General features: G+C 43.3%; 2 protein-coding genes across 2 annotated transcripts; one reads left to right on the top strand and one right to left on the bottom strand.

Moving 5' to 3' along the window:
* Positions 1-1,711: 1,711 nt before the first annotated feature.
* Positions 1,712-11,428, top strand: VSTM4 (V-set and transmembrane domain containing 4). Its single transcript, XM_078859620.1, has 8 exons — positions 1,712-1,945; positions 2,920-5,067; positions 7,113-7,226; positions 7,690-7,803; positions 8,253-8,283; positions 8,392-8,504; positions 9,441-9,529; positions 10,048-11,428. Exons 1-8 carry the CDS (start codon positions 1,903-1,905, stop codon positions 10,177-10,179), a joined length of 2,784 nt encoding a protein of 927 aa, XP_078715746.1. The 5' UTR covers positions 1,712-1,902; the 3' UTR covers positions 10,180-11,428.
* Positions 11,429-11,511: 83 nt separating this feature from the next.
* Positions 11,512-16,509, bottom strand: PCNA (proliferating cell nuclear antigen). The gene is made up of 6 exons (XM_078859420.1): positions 16,127-16,509; positions 14,523-14,620; positions 13,453-13,520; positions 13,104-13,298; positions 12,540-12,663; positions 11,512-12,248 (listed from the first exon to the last, which is right to left on the bottom strand). The coding sequence occupies exons 1-6, from the start codon at positions 16,345-16,347 to the stop codon at positions 12,169-12,171; spliced, it is 786 nt and encodes a 261-aa protein (XP_078715546.1). The 5' UTR covers positions 16,348-16,509; the 3' UTR covers positions 11,512-12,168.
* Between the last annotated feature and the right edge of the window lie 195 nt (positions 16,510-16,704).

The following is a 16,704-nucleotide window of genomic DNA, read 5'->3' as shown; positions in this document are numbered from 1 at the left end:
TCCCCCCTCCACTCTCCCAACTCATCTTGTGTGTATTACAAGAAAAGACTGGCCAACCCTGTGTGATATTCCACCAATAGACGATGTGCTTCAGGATGAAAGCGACGTGTAACTTGGGGCAAGCGGTATGTTTGTTGGAACTGTAGCATGCGCTGTAAAACGTGAATAAATAAAGAAACAAATGCGTTATATGAAGGTTAATGTGGGGATTTGTTTATTAACAATTCATTAGTAATATAGTTGCAAATTATTTTAAGAAGACGTTGCTTCGGTATGAGTAAAAGTGTAAAAAACATCACATTCTCGCGACGAGCACCAAGGGCATCTATTTATAGCCGTGGCTCTTAGCTCTCTCCAATCAGGGAAATTGGTTTTTCAGTCGTCGACTTGTCATCAGGCGTACGGCATCAGCGCTTCAAATCAATAAACAAGGGAGTATAAATAAATATATAATCGCGCCCTCCAACAGCCAACCACGTTCTCGTTGAGACGTTCTCTGGCAACGCGTTGTCAAAGGGTCGCGATTGTTCAATCGCACAACGAGACACACACACGTCAACGCGAGCATTCTGCCTTGCCTTCGAATCACTGCAGTGTTATGATTCCACGAACCACTAAATGTACAGCATTTCTTAGAACTGACTGAGAAGTTGTCATTTGCGATGTATTCATATGCTGCCCGTCCTTAAAGTTACTGTGCAAGTACGACAGCGTTAACTTCTTCTATAATGTACAGTCTTTACAAGCCACTGCTGGGTAAAGGTCTCATCACAAATGCATTTATTGCGATGGTTGTTTTAGCATAACTTCATCACACTGGTCAGTGCAGGTTCGTTAAGGGGTGCTCATGACAATTCAGAGATATCACTCACCACTCACTGATGTTAGCTGTGGCCAGGAATCAACCTCAGGTCTAGATGGGTTAATAGTGCAGTGCGCTAACCACGGTGCCATCATATTCGTTTTCCGCGTGTGTTTTAAAGATGCACATTTATTGGTGAACAGTATAACGTATTGTAATTATCTTATCCAGCAACAGTTTAATCGAATTTGTAACCAAAAAAAACACTCATTAATTGGCAGAAAACATCTTAATATATACAGGACCACAGAGCTTCGGGGAAATGTAGCTACGATTCACTGCCTCGTGCCTCTCCCACCTCGTGCCTCTGAGTCGTTCTCTATCTCCGATAGTGTTGACATAATAATTAATCAAGAATTACATCACACACACTAAATGTTTCTTTTGCATTATTTCATTATGTCAAGAATGATGGTCGATAAGATATCGAACATATATACTACTGCAAACGAATAATACGAATATTTTAAATGAACGTGGAAAACACAATGTTCTATGATAAACAAAAAAAATCTGATCTGGTGTTTGGGTGGGGGGGCTTTTAAACATTCCAAAGCCAAATCGTTAAGGAGGCCAGGCTGACGACACTATCTATTGGTGCAGAATGCAACTCTATGAAAGCATTCACAAAACTCCTTGAAAACCAAACGAGCAAGTGTGCTCGGAGCGAGCTTGCACGGCTTGCGAGTGCGTGACCGGAGTGCGTGACTAACCCACGCGCGCGCTCCCAGTGGGATTCTTCTGGGCTGCATTGTCAGCAGACAAACTCGGCGGTGCCGTCAAACAATGGTGCCGCACAAGAGCACGCCGTGTTTGGGGAAAAGGAAGCCAGGCTTCCTTAAACTTTCAGACGGGAAGCCACACGGAGGGTGGAGCGGGAGTTTGACCAGCCAGCCAGTCTGAAAGGGGACAAAAAAAATAATTTAAAAAAAGAAAGAAAAGGATTGACTGCACCGTCTTCAGTAAGTGACGGCGCGAGAGGCAGCAGAGAGAGAGAGAAAGACGCGAGTTTTGGCCACTGAAGCTCAATCACGTCGAACATGGACTACGGTTTGGTGACAGCCGTCTTCTGCTTGTGTTTGGGTAAGTTGCTGCATTTTGTTTCTTACATGCTTAATGAGCAAGTGTTATATTAATGCCGGCGAAGCTAGAATTCTCACCGTTAAGAAGAAGAGAATCCATTAAAAGTATAAACAATCCTCACTCTCACAGCGTTGCCTCGGCTCAGTGTGTGACACCATTTTAGGACATTGGTGCTGACATCAAAGTTCGTTGGATTTTTTCAAATGTTGCTGTGCATGTGATGTGCGTCACATTTGGCATTTCGATCTTTGTGTTTTTTGTACGCAACGTTTATATTTCTAAAAGTACACGAAGTGACGTTTCACATGCTGCTATAAATCTGTAACTTAATATCACTAAATAAAAAAAACCCAGATAATCTTTGACAGTAGAGTATTTTTTTAATGCCAATGCTTTGTTAATGTCATCGTCATTGGCCGCCGTGGATCCACTGCTAGATCAAGCCAATCACCATCCCTCACATTTCTCTCAGAAGCATTCCCTCATTTGGCTGCTGTTCCATCACCAGTCTTGCCCACCGAGCATCATCCCAACCCCTCCTCAACCTCTCCCACCTGCTCGCGTAACCGTCACCGTTACTACACCACCACTATTAATAACCATGCACTCTTTATCTCAACCACTATCATCTCATGTACAATTTTATATTTGCTGTAAAGCACCTTGGAATAAGGCGCTACAAATTTAAATATAAGATAAGATCCCTTTATACTGGTCAACAGCAATGTATCCTACCCAAGCCCTAATTTTGCTCAAAAGTCAATATGATCCCTCAAATTTGCATATCCTCTCTATTCCATGAGTTTCTCTTTCTCTCTCCAATATATATCCAAGCTTGCACTTCTCAACACATTATAGCGAACGTTTCCGTCTTGTTCCATTTTCCGTGTTGCACTCTCATTTATCAATGCACCATTGTACTTGTGTTTACTCCGTTAAAGCGTGCATTTGATGGCTTGTTTCACCACTCCCAGGCTCGTGCAATGCTCTGGCGGTGCATGTAATAGCGCAACCACAAGCTAGTGTCCACATGGAAGGCGAGACGGTCTGGATTGTTTGTTCAGTGAAACCAAGCACGCCAGTAACGCCAGACCTTCGTGCTCCGAGCGACAGAAATCATCCGGACCTTAGCCGGGCGGTGAATTACTCTACCGCGTCATCTCACAAGGCTCAAAGCCAGTCGAAGCCGAGCAGCAAAACTAAGAACGAGACCCCACCCAATGTCCAAGCGAAAGGCATCGACGGCACTGCAAATCCCACTCCGGTTGAAAGTCGAAGGCCGCCACCTTCTGAACAAAGAGACTTGGAGATTTTGACCGGCGAGTCTCCACCAACGGGACTCCAAGGAGATGCCGCAAAAAGCCCCGCAAGAGCATCGCAGCTTAAACCAATGCTTGGCAGAGCCAGGACAAGGCGAGCTAAGACACCGAACGCTAAGATACCTCGGTTGATCTCTAAAACTCTCGACAACTCGACGGAGGATGACCAGAATTTGGATAAAACCAAACTCGCGGAACACGGCAAGGAACGCAAACAAGGGAAGCCCGCGAACAAAGCTGTGGACGTTTCAAACGCAACGCTGCTGCATTCTGCTTCACGCACTACTTCGGTGGTTGGGGTTCGCAAGAAAATGCCGGAAAATCGGACCAAGTCACTTACACTGACTTACAGATCAAAGCAATCGAACCAGACATCCAGCCAGGCTGCTAAGAAGGTTGAACAAGGGGCAAGACCAGGATCACCTAAACTGCCCGCGAAGAACCCCAGATTGACGAAGTTTGAAAAAACACCAAGACTGAGCCAACCAAAGCAAACTGCTCTGATTGCAAATCAACATCACAATCAAACAAAGCCAAACAGTGAAAAACCAAAACACAAGGGACCAGTTAAAACAGCAGAGCATAGCTCGGAGACACAAACCCAGCGAATCGGCCAACATCAAACAAACGAAAAGGCTTCCCTGCCCTCTAAGTCAACACAATCTCCAGCTGTGAAGGTCCAAAACCGGAACACAACATCGCAGCATGACCCAGACCAACAAGCGGCATCGTCTCGTCTTACCAAAGACCACACTAAACCAGTGAGAAGAATATCAAGCGCTGAAAAGTCCACAGAAAGCGTTGCCACTGACACAATTCACCAGAACAATTCGAGGTTAGGCAGCACGAATCTTGGCCGCTCTCGAGCAACGCAGAAAGGAACGAGGACAAATAAGCCACAAGAACATGGAAACAAACCGGGTCATAAAATCACTGCTCAAGCTCATGCCACCTTGAAAACACCTTTACAAAATCCACCGCTGGAGGTCACCTTGGGCGAAACGGATGTCAAAGACGTAACGGAATATGAGCCAACTAAAGAAATGCACGTCCTTACTGGAACCAGTGACAACATTTTGGAGCCGGTGCAGCCTACTCAGGTGAGTTCACGCCAGAGAACGACGATTGGAAATGTCTTGACGATGGTTAAAGCAGCCGATTCAAATCTGGGGCGATTAAATCGCACAGACAACACAAATAAGACTGGACAATTAAAACCAAAGCCCCCTGCACATGCACATCCAGACAAGAAGCAGCTCACGCGACAAGTCCCTGAGAGAAAAGGCTCCGACCACAAGAAACCACTCATTAAAACTCCAGGCCATTTAACACCCCAAAAAACAACTGAAACCCATGATAAACTCATGGTCATTCCCACTCAAACCACCTTTACAACAACAACAACAACAAAAACCACCACACCACCACCACCGCCGCCAGAACACGCAAGCCCAACTCGTGGAATCTCAACAAGGCTTGAAGTATCCAAGCAAGTGAACCCGGCCACAGCTCGGCCCGTCGATCACTCTCATGAGCTGGTCGTACAGTGGCTGCTGGCAGGCGTCGATGGGTCAGAGGTGGAGATTGCACGTCGAGACCGGCGAGGAAAACTCAAAGTCGCCGAGGAGTTTCGAGAGAGGCAGAGAACTGGTGGCCTGGACTTGAGTTGGGACCCATCGCTCCTCGCGTTGTCGCTGAGCCTCTCCCCGGCAGTGCGAGCTGACGTGGGGACATATCGATGCGTGGCCACGAGCGGCTGGGAAGACGAGGTTCTAAATGCCTCGGCAGAGGTGAAACTCAGAGGTGAACGCGTTTGATGGTGCACCAGTGAGCGCATTTTTAAGGCCGTGTTGTGCGAGGGGGCAAATGTCGTCACTGGCACAGATGTCACCTGAAATGCGTGTTTTGTTGTGGGGAACTGTGGCAACATGGTACCGCAATGGCACAACGAATAGATTTGTGTCTAACCAATGGAAACGGAGGTTGTGCTTCATGAAAAATGTTCGGTTTGCAAAGCACACAACTTTTGAGTCATCGCGTGATCTTTGCTAATCGTTTTGGACGTTGCTGTCCAAATGTATTGCGAGGGGGAGGGTTGCAATCAGATTTGTCCAGATTTTGGAAACGCAAATTTTAAACGAGAGAGTGGTGCAGTACCCATTTGCCAGTGATGAATGCTGGCAACGATTTTCCTGAAATTGCCCAAGTGTATCTTGTCCCTTAGGATGCCAACCTTTGTCAATCGATATTACTGTATCTCATTGGTATATTTTAAGATTTTTGTTTTGCCACTTCTGATGAGCAGTCGTCCATGTTAAAGCCCGTAGTATAATTATAATGTATAAACGGAGCCATGAGGACTAACGCTCGATGTACCTTGCAGCTTGAGAGACTTCAACACAAAACGTATTTGTGCAATTTAATTCGCGTACAGTATTACGAATCAGACGTGCAATTGCTACTGCAGCTTGCATGAATTTAAGATGTATCTGCATGTCATGGGGGGTTTCGGGCCAATAGCCTCAATTGTGTCATAGCAGGGATCTGGTCATCCTTACGCACAGCGATGAAATGCTGTCCATTCAAAGTGTTGTTGAGCACGAGGCGGATGAGTGACTCACAAGCGAAATACCCGCTTGCTCTAGAGCTGCCAAAAGGAATGCTCTCACATTACTTTTACAATCAATGGGGTGATTCACAGCTTTTTTTGTAAAGCATATATCCTGTGGAAATGATACACTGTACAATGAAAACTAGATTGTGGGGGGGGGGGGAGCAGTAGTGCAGCGTTCTTCATTGCAAGGACCGTGAGCAGGCGGTGTGGCGGCCCTGACACCGATGATGTCCTGTCGGCGAAAGTGGCCCAACCTCTGAAAATTAACGAAGGACGCTGCCGCAGTGCGACGGTTCACGCGTGCCGGACAATGAACCGCGTGCCGCACGAGTTCGAAGGCCAGCCAGGGCCCACATCAGCTGCGGGTGATATCTTAACCGGTCCTAGACCCCCCCCCCCCTCTTCACCAACCCGCACCGATCATGGTGGTGAAGTACGGTTCAAACAACTCCCATGATCTACACGCTGTGGGTGGAGGCCTTCTTCCAGAAGGGGAGTGGCAAAGAGACTTTATTTTTAAAATAAATATCGTATGGAATACAGGTATGGCAAAGGCAGTATATATATTTACGTAAAGAATTTGCTGCATAATTTCTTTATTACATACAACTGACAATATGAATCGGATTATGAAACAATACTTCCATGTACATTACAGGTTTTCCTTTCTCATTTCAATGTGGAATTTTTGACTTTGATTCACAAAAAGTTGTCCCATAACTCTCTGCCTGTAGTAGTAGGCATTGAATGCTACATCCATGAATTATAATACATTCTTGCGTGCAATGAACTGTGCACGTGAGAATCAATTATTTACGATGAATTAAAATGATATACAAACAAAATGCTAATGTTAAACTTTTGCCAGAGTGGATAAAACCACAAACGAGACTGACCGAACGGGAAACAATTAAAACAAGATGATCAGATAAAGACAAAATCATCGACTATTAAATCGTGATAAACCATTGAATTGGGAGCATTGCATCATATGATTCTGAGCTTATACTTCAACATGATATAAAATAACTAGAACAGAATCTGTACGGTTGGGAGAGTATGCGCAGAGTTTAATTTCAGCAGGGTCTGTCTGGGTCAGCTGTGACTTCTCGGCTACTAGTTACGTACCTTCTCCACTCTCGAAATTATTCCTTTAAAAATGACTTCCTGATAAATGTGCACGATAAAGCCAACATACTGATTGCATTCTGTGTTCAATCCACTTTACTGACAGTCCTGAGACCAGACTCCAACATCTATCCTCACCCGGAGACTCCGTCAACCAAAGGACCCAGCTCCATTGAGGAAATGGTCTTCAATGAAGGGGTGCCAATGTCTATCTCGCAAGGTGTGCCCAACATCTGCTACTTCCAGACGCCTCACATCTCAATTGTAATCACCCATGGGGAAAACTGTTGCCAAGAGCGAAACTTTGTCTGTTTTTATTATTTGTTGTCTGGCCTTTTTATGAAAAGTACAATGACGCACAAAAAGTTATCTAATGCATTTTTGGGTAGCACCACGTGTTGTTCGGCACAATGTCTGACTCTGTGATATCCACTGCTGTGGGCTGCTTTCTAACGTGAACTGGTTGAATAACTCTGCAAAATATCCAAATTGATTCTTGATTTTAAGCTTTCGTGACTGCAGGAATCCATACTCTTTGGTTCTTTTGGTAAAGTCACGTAGGTAGAAAAAATAATAGATCACAACTTGATACTTTATTGCAGGACATGACACCAATAGCACGACCTGAAGAAAAAAAGATAAAACGTCTACTTTTCAGCATGCCGTCTCCTTTTCCTGTGCAGAGCTCTATATTCTGACGGTGGCAGTCAGCTGTCTGGGACTCATTAGCCTTCTGCTGTTTCTGTCCATCATCCTGCACCGACACAGGACCAGGAAGCACCGCTCCACGTCTGCAGGTCCAGGTCACATTAACATTAAAAATACGATGCGTTATTTTCCTTTTTAGCAGCTATGCTGATTCACTCTATTTTTGTATCGTAAGTACTGTTTAATTGTACAAGGGTATAATGGATCTGTCACCGAACTGGTAATTTATTGCTTTGTGTTTCCAGCTGCTATCTCCAAATTTGTTATTTGTGAGTGTTTCTCAGAATTTGCAACCTTTTTAAATATCATAATTATCTTTCCAGAAATTGCCCAATAGACAGCAGTTTTATTCATTTGTAATCCAAACTATACTGTTTTGCTGATAATTTCTTCTTCATATTTTAATATTTCTTATTAACCCTGCATATCTAAATAATACTATTCCACATCATAGTATTGTATTATTGTCTAAAACATTATGAGTGTACATGACAATAGTTTCAAATATTTAAGGATTCTTTTGCATGATTTATTGCAGCACCCAGAAGCTTTCAAGACTGCAAATGCAGGTATGACTCAATCCAGCGCATGTCATGGTGCCATTATCACAAACATTAATATTTGCACACCGGTTTATGTTCTTCTAATCGAGTTATTCCCATTGATTTGTGTTTCAGTCTTGACAGGAGCCACTCAAAAGTGAACGGCTGCACAGCGAGTGACCATCAAGCCTGCACAAACAGTGCCAAGGTTATCAAAACCCTGCAAGACAAATTTGCAGAAAACAGAGGTACACAATTACTATACACATTTCAGGTGGCTTGCTGACTCAGGGGTTAGAGCCTTGTGCCATCACCTTGAAGATTCTTGGTTCAAATTATTGGAGTCACCGGTGTAAAAAACTAGGTTCTTAGATGGCCATCACCAATGATTTAACAACTAAAAAAAAACTCCATCACAATAAATGTGTTCTAGATTTGAAGCTTTCGTGACTGCAAGGATTCATACTCTTATGTTTTTTCGGTAAAGTCACGTAGGTAAAAAAGAATAAAATAAAAATAAAATCACGACGTTTCGGAGGCAACACAAGTCTCCGTCTTCAGGTGGGACTGCCACAGCTAAATTTACTGTATCAAGTGAAGAGAAATCCAAGAGAAACGATCTTAAATACTGGTTAAGGGGAGGGGGGAGGAGCTTATCTAAACGTGGCAGTACAATAAATGTGGGTTCCCATTACATTTTTGGCTTAAATATAAAAAAATAAGATATCCATTTTATTGCTATGCTAAAAATATCAATTTCACTGGTATAAACACGACTCGATAGCAGTACATGTGGGAAAGTATGCCCCCTTGTATGTGGATAAAATGTTCACTGCAAGGGAACTCATAAGTAGTTCTGTGATAATGGGCCATTCACTAACACAGCAGAGGGTGATGCACTGCTCTACGCAAGATGTGAATTGATACTTTGTCACATGACATGGTGCCATGAGCACAATTGAAAGTAAAAAGACAAAAAAGTATAAAATGAGAAAACTGACACAATATCCGTCACTGCAAAATATGCAGCTTGAATTGTACTTAACACGATGTTCAACTTCAAAATGTAGTCGGCCGATTTGATTTTTAAATCCACTCAATATTGTGGAACAATACGGTACGTACAGATCACCCACGTGAAAGCATGATGCATATGTGTGCTTTGTGTGTCTGTGATTTCACAGCGTCAGTGGCCAGAAGCAGTGTGTGTACGCTGCCAGAACCCTCCACCTCCCACTCTGCAGACTTGCCTCCAGAGCCACGGCCCATCTCGGTGAGGAAACCTCACAATCGCTTTACCTGCAAATGACACATCAAGAGGCACGCGTGTAATGAAGGAATCATAGACTGTCTGTTTTTATTTTAAACGATTGCATGTTCCTGAATCCACTGCAGATGTTAAAAGTGTGTTGGAATAGTACATAATACAGTATAGTGCCTATACTCGTAGGTTTTTTCGGTTAAGTCACGTATGTATATAATAATAATAAAATAATAATTGATTTCATTTAGTTATTTTCATTATTATTATTTTTTACCTACGTGACTTTACCGAAAAAAACCTACGAATATGAATTCTTGCAGTCACGAAAGCTTCAAATTTAGAAGTATAGTGTCTCCCCCATGAGTCACACGGCATGGGGAGTCATTCAGCGGTGGATTGACAAAGTGTTGAAATGATCCCCATTGCATGACACGCTGTCAATAATAAACATTTACTCTGATGCGTAAATATAATCTGTATAAAGTACAATGGATTGCATATCATAAAAGTATGTTATTTTTCCCTAGGCGGAGGAACTGGTGCCGTGCGATGTGACATATGCAGCCTTGGACCTGACCAGACCAGTGGTCACGAAGCCCCAGCCATTACCACGCACCATCTACGCACAGATCAGCTTCTCCCAGACCAAGAACGGCTGATGCTCAAGTCTGGCACCAGCACCACCCGCTGATGTTCTAGGCAGTATTTTTGGTCTGAAGACCCGAGCCCATTCTTATCATAGAGCAGGGGTCAGCAAAGAAATTAACAAGAGACATTATTTCAAATTCAGTAAAACAAACCTCAATGTTTCAAGAGCCACAATGCATGTGGTGAATGAGACGGTGGCTCTTAATAATGTCACGAATCGGTCTTTAAAGAGCTGCATGCGGCTACAGAGCTATAGGTTGCCGGACCCATCAAATACCAATGCATACACCACTTCAAGCTCTCTCCATTGGGGCCCAGATACGCTCTGTTATCCATTGACAGAACAGCACATGTTTGTATCAATGTATTATAAACCAAGCTCCAAATAAAAGCCGGTGCACAGAATGAACGTTTTGGGACAGAAGTGCTCTTCTCTGCACCCACTGGACCACAGTTGAAAGCAATTTTTTTTTAAAATCAATGGTTTTTCTGAAGGAGACCCTAGAATAATAGCAGCAGGCCCGTCTTAACGAGTCCGCTGTTGTTTAAGGGTATTCAGTAAGATCAGTGCACCTGGCCACTGACGCACTTGACCGAGCAGGCCCCAAACTGGGTGACAAAAGAATACGGACTGCCCGAGTGCTTATATTGATTCCTTATTTAAACAATTCAATTAAAAAATGTAACCTTAAAATGGCCCCTTCGGAGCTGTTGCTTAAATCCAGCAGTATTTTAAATGGTACCGTAACTTGCAAAATTGTAAAGTATTTGCCTGTTTTTATGGTTATTTTTTTACTTGTGTACATACTGTATTGATATTTCAGCATCAACTTTAAAGTAAAATAGAGGCCAGGTCTGGGCCAAATCCAAGACCAGTTCCAAACTTTGTGTACATTACATATAATCCCAGGAAGCGGTCATCACATTTTACCTTTAACGCCATGTCACTTGTACTCCATTAAATACAGGAACGAAACACACTTAGTGTAGCTTTACAATGAGCTCAAACGTTACACAGTAAACTAGTAGTTTGAGTGACCCAATTAAGACTTGAGGCCATTGCCCGTGCATGAAAAATTCAGCCCAAATTATTGTCAAAAAGTATTAATGTATTTTCATTGGCTTGGGAATTTCATTAAACTGAGAAAAGTAAAAAGACCAGCTTTGAGAGGTCCATGTTAACATAGTCCATTCCAATATTAACCACATAGTAATCCACATTTTATAACTGTAGCACATCTCAAAAACAAGTGTTCAAGATGTATCCACAAATTATGTACGTATGCTTATGTGTTAAAATGGCTGTGAAAATAAAATGTTGCAGAAAGCACAACTTTGTAGTTCACAAGTTTATTCAGCTTGTAAACACGACAGGTCTACAACAGTAATACAAAAGGATGGACACAAATGTAAGGTAGTATTTGGGAATTACAAGCTTACTTTTCAGAGTTTATTAATTTGTGTATATTAACAACGCTTTATGTCGACAATTTAAAGGTATAACCTTCAGACTAACAAGCTTTCAAGAATTACCAAAAACTACCTTCACAATTGAGCATAATAAATCCACAATGAAGGTTCATCTTACTAAAAAAAAATGTATATGGTTTTGATACCAGGCATATCGACATTCCCCAAAGTGTAGACATGGCCTTTTTCTTATTTTATCAGTAAGGGCTGGACTATTAAACGGTGACATTTTGCAGCATGCAACAAAGCATGATACATTCCTGCTTTGACAATAGATTGCATTGTCATTGTATTTTTAAACAACGTAACCCATGGGACAGTGTAAAGGGGGTGGAGACAATTGTGCGTGTCCTTGCTTGTGTGGGCTTTTCAAAGAAAACACAATTGTGCACATGGATACAATAATTGCCGGGTTAAATAACTTCATATTATCTATGCCTTCAATTAACTGCATCTCCCTCTCGTCCCCATGGCCCACTCAACTATAAGCGGCTATAGTAGCCAATGCATTAACGCTGCATACAGATAACTTATGCAGCCTCTTCATCCTCAATCTTGGGTGCCAGATAGTACTTGATGTGGCCCATGTCTGCGATGCCATATTCCACAACTGCAAAAAAGTTAATGGGAAAGGTACACTTTATATCCATTGCAGACTTTATAAACAATTCTGTATCAGTTATATTTAACAAGCATAACATTACCCATTTTAGTGCCTTCTCATTTTATATGAAATGAATGACATTGAGAAAATCTTTTTGTAAATACACATTCAACGATGACACATTGACAGCATTATAAGCAGAGTATAATTATTGGTCTTTGGAAATTCAAGTCCAGGTGGAAAGAAGTATCGTGCAGAGTAGATGACTTGGTAATGCACAAGACCTCATTTACTTACCGAGCGGGACATCGGCAGACATCCGGAGTGTAACAGTGGGTGACAGTGGGGTGGCCTTGGTGAAGAAGTTCAGGTAGCGAAGGGCGAACGTCAGCTGCACGGCTTCACTCATTTCTATCGTTACCTGGTAGGAAAAAAAACTTTCATTTGACTGTAACACTTGTAAATTTAATACAGCAAGGTAAATATATAAAAAAAAGCTAAAATATCAAACACGTTGAGACATCTCCTTTACCAGTGGCAAAATATAGTAATAGGTTTTTACCCTTTCAACTGGTACAAAAACTGATACCTTTATACAGGGGATCATGTTTGCAATGACCACAACACAAGCAGTCAAAATGCAAACAAAAAGAAACAACTCTGATAATGATATGCACTGTCCTTGAAGTTGATTGGTCCACACCCGAGACAGCTTTTTCTTAGAGCCTAGTCTCCATGTATAAAGGTATCGGTTTTTGTACCAGTTGAAAGGGTAAAAACCTATTACTATATCAAACACGTGTCAAGAGAACCAGGATTTGTTTTGACGAATGTGTAGGTAGACAGGCCACAAACACTTACAGCCTCCTCTTCCTTTTCAGCACCGCTGGTCTGTGAAAGTTTGATATTGCCAGTGCCCAACTCGCCGCTGGCTGAAAACTTTACACCGTCTTTGGTGCAGCAGATGACAACGGAGTCACCAATCTGGCTCAGGTCTCGGCATATCCGGGAAAATTCCCCAGATGGCATCTTCACAACGGCGCTGTAATCCTGTTCCTGTTGAACACCAGACGTGTGGACAGACACATTTGAAAAAATATTCAAGTGAATAAAAAAAACAGAATTGTACTGTTAATAAGAATACATAGACGACTGTTACCAAGAAAAAAACATTTCTACATTTCAATATGACACCATGAAATCAACTTACGGGAATTCCCAGTTGCTCTACATCGAGGTCCATCAACTTCATCTCATAATCAGACACCTTCTCATGATCTGAAATAAAAAAGAGGAAATTAATTATCTATAATACCCCCAAAAGAAAAAGCATCAATTCAAATACATATCCCAATGTGACATCACAATACAACCACGGGGAGAAAATGCAAACTCCAAATGCAAACTAAAGGTTGTCAGGGTTGGGATCAACCCACGACCTCCTGTACACCAGGCGAGGTAGTTAACATGTCGCGCCACCGTGGCACCCAATTTAATAATTTATTAGATTTATACTCGTGATATATTACTCGTGTGCCCATCGCTCGGTGTGTTAATATCGGCTGACTCGAGGTGTTCTAGCAATGCGAATCCACTCGAAATGCCACGCCTATAAACGTCCACTAGGGGTGGGCATGACGTTTGTCCAATGGTGGCTGTCCTATCGATGCGTGTCCACTAGGGTATCCTATTAAAGTAATTCTACAAGAGACGTTTTTTTTGTCTGTCCACTAGAGGCGTCCTGTCAACGCAAGAGCCGTCGTCTAGACTCTAGACCAGGGGTCGGCAACCTACGGCTCCGGAGCCGCATGCGGCTCTTTACGGGCTGCTTCTTGACGATATGTACGTGAGTACAGTATGTACTCAGATGCATTGCGGCTCTTGAAATACTGAATTTTGTACCGAATTGGAAAGAAATGGCTCTTCTTGTTATTTTGGTTGCCGACCCCTGCTCTAGACGGTGCCCAACCAGATGATGAGAGGTGTGTCTTGTCAATGTATGCTAATTAGAAGTATCCTATCAATGGGAGTCTGCTAGGGATGTTCTGTCAAATGCATACACTTGGGTCTCATGCTGTACGTATGTATGCTGAACTTCTAGATTTGAAGCTTTCGTGACTGCAAGGATTCCTACTCTTAGGTTTTTTTTACTTTACCGAAAAAACCTAAGAGTATGCTGAACTTGTTTCGAACCGTGCTCATCAGAGGTGACGGGAAGTGAACAACAAACCATGCGTCTGTCAGTCACGTCAACACGTGTCATGTCAATGTGCAACTCACTTTGGGCCTCGAACACCAGGGTGAGTATGTCCGCATTGTCCTCGGCCCTCAGGGTGATCATATCGTCGTTGCCGGCACACTTGAGGATTTTGGACATGCTGCAGGAGGGGTGACGACAAGAGATTAGGAAGGGCAAGACACACGCTCACATTTCCACGGTGGCACAATCCCAGGAACCCGATACAAATAAAGCACTCGAATATAAAATTTGGTGTATCGTCCATAGGTGGGACAAAGTCATTGTTATGCAAGTCCAAGTCGAGTCGCAAGTCATCAAATTCATGACTCGAGTCTGACTCGAGTCCAAGTCACATGACTCGAGTCCACATCTCATAGGTGGGACAAAGTCATTGTTATGCAAGTCCAAGTCGAGTCGCAAGTCATCAAATTCATGACTCGAGTCTGACTCGAGTCCAAGTCACATGACTCGAGTCCACACCTCTGGTATCGTCAATGGATGAGTGGTCCACACTCGTTTTGGTGGCAACCACACTCATCGGGTGATAACCACTCACTAAACTAATAGAGTTGTTGTACAATTAACACAAAAACGTGCCGTTGCGTTTGCTTATAACCAAATACAGGACACGCAGTAAGCTTTTATGAAGCCTCTACTGTAAGGTGAACAAAGACAAAAGCTAGAGAGAAGCCTGCGAAGTGCTCGTGATACAATAAGCGCGGGCCCCGGGCCTCAATTTCGCGCCAAAGCGGCTGTCACTCGCACCGCGGTTATTTATTTATTTGCTCACAGTTATTACAACACAGCAACAACAATAACAAAATACGTCAAAGGTAACATCAAACTAGCCTTTTATGTAACTTCGAACGGTTAATAGACGAAGGGGAGAAGTTGTGAGCAGCCCTTAAACACAGCAGGTGGTCAGACGTGAGAGTACACGTGGTTACCACGTACAAACATTATTCACTCACAATAATAAACTCCTTACGTTGACTAGCAATGGCTCTTACAAATACTATTGCTCTTGTGAAGTACAAACCCTTGCGCCCCGAAGACTATACAGTATTTTACTTTACAAAGCCGTTGTACTTACATACGTAATCATACACATACTGGCGTACAGGATGCACACGCAAAGTACTGTTATGTGCGGTCATGGAGCATAGCTGTGATGGGAGACTAGTTTTAACTTAACCTCGGCAAACTGTTTAAAGATTTTAGAGCTCGTAGCAACATGGTTCACGCCAAGTCCATGAAGTATTCGTCTGATCCTACTGGTGATGTTGGTGCTGGGGCTTGTCAAGTTGGTGCTGGGTATTGACGGAGGTCTACCAAGTGATTGTCTTAGCTAAGTTTGGCATGGGTTGTGCTATTGTGATGCTACTGCTGGACTGTTCCGACAGTGACACCTCGAGGCGATAAGTGTCACAGCTACCCGCTATTGCTCCCGATTCACAACAAACTTGTCTACAGTTTGCAAGCAGCGTCTACAGATTAACATCGCTATTGCCTGTGAAAATAAATTGTAATTAACAGTGAAACTATTACTGTTGATGCAAATGGTGGGAGTTGCGCCGATCGCTGTTGGTATTAGTTAATACGATGGGCCGCGGTCGTTACCGTCACCCGCGTTAGTCTCTCGCACCTGGTGAGGTTGATGCCCATGGCGAGATTGCGGTCGCATCTGTAGGTGTCGAAGCCGTCGCTTCGCATGGTGAGCTGCACCAGGGACACGTGCGACGAGTCCATGGACTGCAGGCTGACGCCGGTCGAGCTGATGTCCCAGCACGCCTCCGTGATCAGATCCTTGAGCGCCTCTAGAACCTTCTTCAGGATGTTGCCCTGCAGGATGCGTGCCTCGAACATTTTGGCGAGTGCGTTTGTCGTGTGTCCGGGAGAGCCGATACGCTAAGTTAAAGACGGTGAATCGTCGTGAGGAGCGAGATAAAGAGAGCGCGGTGACGTTCAGCTGCGACGGCGGCGGCAGGAGGATGGAGGATCCGAAATGGCGGGAAATAAAAACGCGCGAAATCTGGAGGGCGACGTCACTTCCTGGAAGGCGTCACCGACGGAACCGGGGATTTAAATGTTAATATTTTATACAACTTTCAAAAAATTATATCCTCCTCGAATAAAATACCACTACTCGTATAGCGTCCTTTATTTGGGGCGGGGGGGGAGGGGTTTGTTTAATAAACAAAATTATTGAGAAAAAAAATATGA

Source organism: Lampetra fluviatilis, chromosome 9 (assembly GCF_964198595.1).
Source record: "Lampetra fluviatilis chromosome 9, kcLamFluv1.1, whole genome shotgun sequence".
Taxonomy (NCBI): Eukaryota; Metazoa; Chordata; class Hyperoartia; order Petromyzontiformes; family Petromyzontidae; genus Lampetra; species Lampetra fluviatilis.
Note: the sequence above shows the minus strand (reverse complement) of the source record. Positions and strands in the feature narration are given on the sequence as shown.

Coding starts and splice junctions, on each gene's coding strand:
- VSTM4 (XM_078859620.1), top strand. CDS start 1,903: ATGGACTACGGTTTGGTGACAGCCGTCTTCTGCTTGTGTTTGG. Junction 1,946..2,919: donor CGTCTTCTGCTTGTGTTTGG/GTAAGTTGCTGC, acceptor CACCACTCCCAG/GCTCGTGCAATGCTCTGGCG. Junction 5,068..7,112: donor GGCAGAGGTGAAACTCAGAG/GTGAACGCGTTT, acceptor CTTTACTGACAG/TCCTGAGACCAGACTCCAAC.
- PCNA (XM_078859420.1), bottom strand. CDS start 16,347: ATGTTCGAGGCACGCATCCTGCAGGGCAACATCCTGAAGAAGGTTCTA. Junction 14,621..16,126: donor ATGGGCATCAACCTCACCAG/GTGCGAGAGACT, acceptor CCCCTCCTGCAG/CATGTCCAAAATCCTCAAGT. Junction 13,521..14,522: donor CCTGGTGTTCGAGGCCCAAA/GTGAGTTGCACA, acceptor TTTTTATTTCAG/ATCATGAGAAGGTGTCTGAT.